At 37.4% G+C, this 7,570-nt stretch overlaps 1 protein-coding gene across 1 annotated transcript; it reads right to left on the bottom strand.

The window, feature by feature from the left end:
* Window positions 1-480: 480 nt before the first annotated feature.
* Window positions 481-945, bottom strand: LOC145064491 (uncharacterized). Its single transcript, XM_079011933.1, has one exon. It carries the CDS (start codon window positions 943-945, stop codon window positions 481-483), a length of 465 nt encoding a protein of 154 aa, XP_078868059.1.
* Window positions 946-7,570: the final 6,625 nt, after the last annotated feature.

Here is a 7,570-nt window from a genome sequence, read left to right as displayed (position 1 = left end):
GACTTCGTTTAAATGATTTTATTGATAAAAGAGAAGTGACTTTATCTAAGAAACGACAAATGCCCTTGTGTTTATCTAATTATTAGTCAATTACTCCTCTTTAAGAAAAGAGAAAGAAAGTATTAGTAATTGTTTCTTGGTGTTAGAAATATGAAACATTAAAAGAAAAACAAGGATAAAAAGAGCGGTGGTCGGCAGATCGCGGAGGAGTGTAAGGAGAAAAAAGAAAGGAAAACAGCTGCCCACCACCGGTGCACCGACCTTGAGCCCACTTAAAATTTTCCTTAGATACGCCATTGATAATATTGCATAATTATCGATTACAATTAACACTAAAGATTACAACTTTTTGTAACGACCATTTGTGACACGAACATATATAAACCAACTCCTTTTTTTCGACCACTACAATAACATATTTAACATCCTTTAAAAAAAAAAAAAAAAAAAAAAACTATTTTCCAGTGCCACGTGTGAAAATCATCCGAGCTTTTTCAAAGCCAACTGGAAATCCACCTTGTGGTTTCGCCTAGCATTTCGCTTACTTTTACGCCGGTCACTAAACGACGCCGTGCTCTCTTTCTCCTTCATTTCCGCTGACCTTTTAAGCGCCTTGCTGGCTTGAATAGCGAGCAAACAGAGTTCATGTAAAGAAAGTAGTCCCTTTGACATTGAGATCGGAAGAATGAAGTAGAGTTGACCCGGCTGGAGTTCTTCAGTTCCGGTGACCTGAGGCACGTGACAGTCGACGTCAATCTCCTCGGAGTTGCAGAGGAAGAAGGTGTCTGGGTGGCCGGAGAGAACTTCACTAGTCTTGATCGGTTGTTCGAATTCTTTCAGGCTCCCATCGACTGAGTTGATCACCTTTATTGTTGGTGTTAACTCATAGGTGATCAACAATTGACCTTGAGTATTTGTAGACAGAGTCGATGCACAGATACCCATGTCGATCGATGATTATGTTTTTCTTTATTGTTTTGCTTCAGTGTTTCTATTTTCCAGCCGATCAAATCTGCATCGGCAGTGGAATTTAGATCAGGATCACGTGAGCGAAACTGGATGCGACTTGTGAGTTGTACAGGGAAAGTGTAGGGGGGTATATATACAAGGGGATAGAGCGTGTGTCTGTGTGTTGGAGACTTGGAATAGCAAGTGATTTCTATTTTGGATTGGTAATTTGTTATTGGACGTAATAAATATTATAATATTGGGAATAAAAATATTCTTTGATTTAAAGACTGAAAAAATGAAGACTGACTCGGGTTTTAAGTATGACTAGTAAACAGATAGAAAATTAATTATGTTTGGGAGTACGGTTATGTAGATTCGGGTTTTAAGTATGACTAGTAAATATAGTGTTCTCTTGGGTTCTTAAAATGTTTATGTGCTTAATTTTTGTATTATGTCGTGTCAATATGTTATTTAATTGAACTGAAATATTTTATTCAAGCCTGTTTATTTCATATCGAGTTAAAGAGTTTAGGGTTTATACCCTGTGAATGTGTCATGTATGAAGTTGAAACACTAAATGAGTTAAAAGAGTTGGACTCTAACCTTATCTATTTAATTTTCGTGTCGTATCGTATCACACGTTACTTAGGTGCTCATAGTGGTGGTAGTTTGGGGTGATTGGGCCAGTGACACTGGCGGTGAGACCGTTTGTAATGCACATGTTTTTAATACAAATTACATCGAATTTTTTTATTTTCAAATCATAATTCAGTACAAATCCGATGTATAATCGTATCACAAATGAGTGCAAGTAGCTATCAAGAGGGTATTATAAGAATCTAGTGTAAGATTGTGCTACCAACTCCACTTCCTTCTATATAACTACTTGAACCTCAAAGACAAATACAACCAAAAGATAAGCTATAATGAGCTTAGTTAGCAACCTACACAATAAAATATAAATTAGTTATAAAACTAAATATATCATCTTTTTTCTCAATCATACATTCTTAATGTGTCTTTCAAACATTCAACATACACATAAGGCACTACTGACACTAAGTCTGTCATTTATTATCCATAGTAGACTTAGAGTCGCGTTAGCTACTATTAATTCCAATAACCTCTCTTGGTAGTAATTAATACTACATACATTATTAATTCATCCAGTAATAGTATTACACTCACTAACACTACCATCACTCTTTCGTAACAAATCCTTCAAATATAGTGTTATAGACACCTAGTCCACCATTGACAAACATTTATCCACTAATGATATTATTACAACCACTAATGCTACCATCATAAACTAATAATTCTAATCATTACTACATTTATGCTAAACTAGAACTTCTAAATACCCATTACTAGTTTGTATTTCTTAACAATATACAAGTATAACGTTCAGACACTAAGTTCGCCATTACCTTGTATTATCCAATATCGATCTACAATTATAGCGTTCCAGACACTAAGTTCGCCATTGACCTGTAATCCTCCGATACAAACTATGATTCTGAGCTCAAGCTCATTACCGCTTCCCAGTCCATCACTTGTTCAGGTCTATTTGGATAATATCTCAAGTGCATTAGAACTTGTCTAAATTCACCACTATATCAGCCACAAGGATCAATTACATGATCACTAACTAAATCCGGTAATCATTTGTTACCAAAGTAATCAAATTTCCAAATACAATCACTTAACGACTTAACCCTGTAAATCGTTAGCACAATCGACAATCTTAGTAAATTAAGGTATATAACTCTACCAATCAAATTAAACATTTAACTAATCACTAGGTTCGTAATAACACCATATCATGAATTCTCATAACACATACTCGGGTCTAACAACCATGTACAAAATTTTACATGAAAGTATTTACATAATAACGAGATAAAAGATACCTCTGCTAATCCTGTAACTTAACCCTCATATCCTCGTATGTTAGTATGACTTTGCAATAACAATTCTATCGAAACACCTCTCGAGGCTCTCCCTCAATCGTGTGTGCCAAAACTCCTCAAGCGACACAAAACACATATATTTATAATAGTGTGAAACTGTTTCATGGTAGTTTAGTGGTCGCGTCGCGATCACATTCATTTTTGAAAGAAACTCGTGTGTTGTACTCTTACACCACGTGTTTTGCACGATCACCATGTATCTCGCTGACTTACTTCACTCTGCGTCATGGTAAGAACTATTTTGTGCCACAGTAAACCGCAACTGACCATTTAACTTTGACTTTCGTTGACTTTCTCAGAATAGCAATGTACTTTTATCCTACCTTCAAATGGTCATAACTTCATACGAACTCCGTTTTTGACGATCTTTATATCCACAAAATCGTCTCAGAGTAAACTATCTCTTTCTTTCACTAATTTCTGAATATTCTTACAAAATAATATATATTATGAAAAACAGGTGTTACAAGCTCTCTCCTCCTTAAGAAGATTTTGTCCTTGGAATAACGTCAACAGGCTACGACAAGGTTGTAACAACATACTTTATTACCCCCTTACATTCAAATGTAAGTATAATTACTACTACACCAATAACTACTATAATATATAAAATGCTTACAATATCTGACGTACCTTTTATTATTCTTACTCTACTATTTCCATGTTAATCAATGGTACTGCAGTTACTAAGACTACCATGGTCAACAATTTCCAACATAGTGGTATTTCAGTTAATAAAACTACCACTCAATCTAATAATTCGTATTCGAGATATGATGGTCACTAAGACTACTCCAAAGTACGAAACCATCGTGAACCTTAACATTACTGTCACAAAGACTGTTAGGTTTTGTCCTCCATCTCAATTCATCATGCATATCTTATCGAACAAATTCATATCCAAGTAATCATACTTGGGTAACATTATGATTTAGGACCAATCTCATTCATACAATCAATCATTCCCAACTAGCATATGCTATTCGACTTACGACTTACACTAAGCAATGAATAAATACATATGCAGCTTATAGTATATGGTATACCTATAATTTCTTTCCTCAAGATATCATATTGATATTCCATACTCTCAATTTATAACGAGATTCTTATGAATACTAACGTGAAAGATTGGTAACCTTTCCTTCCTCAGTCTCAACTTATTTAGGTAACTCTACCTGTTCTCATACCATTATGGAGTTCATTTCCCCTTCTATATCATCTTTTAAACAATCAATTCCTTTTCCATAACTATAACTTTTATCAATAATCACCTCATATATGTCTCAAGCACACTCATCCATTCCATACTAACAAGGTGGTTAATTTCTACAGGCATTCAAAGGTACCTATCAAGTAATCAATAACATTCTATCTTGGAATCAATCACTATGTAGTCCATATTTACACTTAATTCAACAATCAAAACAGGATTCAATTTATATTGATCCTATAATCAACACTTACTTGTTATAGGGAACCTTGCCTCGGTATAATTTTTGTCATCCCAATACAGGATTATATACTACTATGTAACATCCAAATTCAGGTAATTTCCCTTTTAGGTTTTTCTTGAAAATTAAGTTGGCAAAAGAAGACCCTTGTATGCTGAGCGTATGCACATGTACGCTTAGCATACTGAGGCGCTTAGCATACTGAGGCGCGCATGGTCGGGCAGCTGAGCCTCATGCGTGGGGTGTATGAGGATGTAGGTGGGGCGTACGTGTCCTTTGTCTAAACCCCTAATCTTTCGGACTTGTTCCTTATTTAAACCCATTTATGGCCTTTGGACCCATTTATCATCCTTTTTACCTTTAAACATCCATAAAAACCCTAAATAGTTATTATAGGGGATTTTGAGCTTGAAGTAACAAAAGGATCCATTTTTGGTGTGTTTTTAAGAAGAAGATCTCGTGGTACAAGTCTTGGATGTGGTTAAGCTACTAGATCCTACATCTATTTCACCTTAGGAAGCTTCTGGAGGTACAAAGTTCATACCTTGCTTATCTATTGCTTAGATCTCTTCTTTAACTTGTTTTGGTCCTTTTTGGTCCCTTTCGGTTGGTCTTGAAGAGTTAAGACCATTTGGGATGCCAATCTTGTAGACCTGGACATTTAGTGGACTTTTTAAGCTTAAAGGTACAAACTTTATGGTGTTTGTGACTTCTATGAAAGTATTAAGTCGTTTAATAATCTCTTTTGAGATTTAGGACCTTATTGAGCCTTGCATGCATGTAAAGTTGGCAACTTTACTTGATAAACCACTTCAATGAGATCAGATCTGAGTCCTGAGGCTAATGTCTTAACCAATTAAGAGCTAAAAAGCAAAGTTGAAATATCTGAGGAGATAGATGGGCGTACAAGCTTTTACGCGCAACGTACATGCCCTTATGCGTGTACGCTTAGCGTACAAGTTGAGTATGCCCCGCGTACTCAACAGTGTGTTGCGATGTTTGGGCCTTCTATATTGGGTATCATTTTGGTCCTTGTGGGCCATAGATACCTTTTGTTATTAATGGACCGGTTAGGCCCATTAAAGGGAAAGGCTTTTGGTCCTCATTTTAGAAGTTTGGACTTAGGGGCTGTAGACCCATAATTAGGGTTTTTTGACCTAATTCTAATTATGGAAAATTGTATACTTACAGTGTGAGATTTCCGGACCAGTAGCCGAGCATATATTATTTATCAGCAATTTAAGTTGAGTCTCCTCACTATATCAATGGGTGGAAGGCACCGATGCCGACCCATTATCTGACATGTGGATTGACAGTTGTTATGTAATTAATTGTCTGAAGACCCCGAGGGTAGCCCGTGGCACTTGGATGAAAACCATGTGGGTAGCCTATGACAGTTGGATATCAGACCAGGGGGTAACCCATGACATTCTAGGTAAAGACCATGGAGTAGCCCATGGCTCTTGGATATCAGACCATAGGGGTAACCCATAACATTCCAGGCGAAGACCATGGGGGTAGGCGGGTAGCCCATGGCAACTATATGTAGGTCGCATGGTATTCTGTGGTTATATGTTATGTGATGTTTTGGGATCTTGCTAATCTTTTGCTTACAGTTTATTTAGGTGTTTTCAGGTACTTTCGGTACTAAAGGGAAGGGCTCGACTTGATGGAACAACATTTACTCTCCAGCATTTTCTGCATTTATTGATATTGATACTCTAATGTTTTGTCATGATATAATGTAGTGGATTTTTGGAAAGAATATATGATTGTAATTCCTATTTTAAAAATGAAAAAAAATTATTAAGTTTTAGGTTGTTACAAGTTAGTATCAGAGCCTTAGTTTGAGGGATAAGGGATTCAAAAGAACAAAAGTCAAGTTTTTCTGAAAATGGTTTTCTTAAGTAAAAAGGGAGAGTTCAATGTATGCGATCAAACGAGCTCAAGTAAGTGTTTCCCAGAATTAAACCATGCTTATGAATTGCAACTAGTATGTTAATATGTGAAGTGCATGCTAGAGTAGGGCTAAGGATACATTTAAGAGTTATGTGATAAAATTGCCTGATTTGTGTGATGCCTTGTAGCATTGGAAAACTCAATGCTATATATTTCTTGGAATCAATGTTAACTCTATTATTTGCTAAGTGTATGTTTTCAAAGTTATATGTGCTTAGGATTGCATAGCCCTAAAATGATGGATTCTGTCTCATTTCTTGTTCCTTTTTTGGTTGTGGACTTAGGGTAGAAACTTTATTTGATAGTCAATGTGATTCTATTTATGTATAACTTGCATGCATAAGGCAACCTGCGGTGTTAATTGAGGTTTTTGGTTATGTGAGGATTGAGACGTCCTAGAAGAGTCTGGGATATGTGTATATTCTGGGTTTTTTGGGTCATGTTTTGAGTATGGTTGAGTGAATTAGGGGTATCAGATATGACCTTGGGGAAGGTACACATAGGTGTGGAAGGTAGTATTGGGTCCGTACTACTAAGAGCATAGGACCTGTACTCGACACAAGGGAAAACCTGGAAACACTAGGGAGTCCGGTATAGAGGAATCCCTTTGAACTGCCTTATCGATTGCTTTCTATATTATATTTTCTGTTTAAGGATGGTGATGGCTACACGAGGAGGTTCAGGTTCAGGAATGGGTTCAGGTTTCGGAGCAGAGCCAATTGATGAGAGGCTACACAAGCGTATCGCAGCCGAGGTTACTCGCAACATCCTTGACGTTACCCTGGTGATTTTCGATACCATCAAGGGGGGGGTCATGGAGATTACAGAAAAGCATCTCAGGTCTTTCCGAACCAAGATTGTGGCAGGTCAGATTGGGACTTGAACTCCCTCATTCTGGGAGTTCAAGGCGTGCAGAGCGCCTGAGTTCTTTGGGGCTAAGGAACCCATTGCTAGTCACCGATTGATCGCTGACATGGAGAATGCTCAGCGCACGAACTTTTTCCCCGAGGTGGCAAAGGTAGGATTCACATCCTATATACTGAGGGACCGAGCACGGGAATGGTGGGAGGAGGTTACCCGTGAGGTAGGGACGGGTGTGACAGTGATGACATGGGCGGATTATGTGCGGAGGTTTGATCGGGATTCTGCATCGTCCATTGAGGTGCAACAGCTGGTGAGGGAGTTCCAGGACCTTCACCAGACTATGGAGTCTATGGAAAAAGTTACTGTTAA

Source organism: Lactuca serriola, chromosome 7, assembly GCF_051521515.1.
Source record: "Lactuca serriola cultivar US96UC23 chromosome 7, Lser_US96UC23_V15, whole genome shotgun sequence".
NCBI lineage: Eukaryota > Viridiplantae > Streptophyta > Magnoliopsida > Asterales > Asteraceae > Lactuca > Lactuca serriola.
The sequence above is the reverse complement of the archived record's forward strand: the minus strand, read 5'-3'. Positions and strand labels throughout refer to the sequence as shown.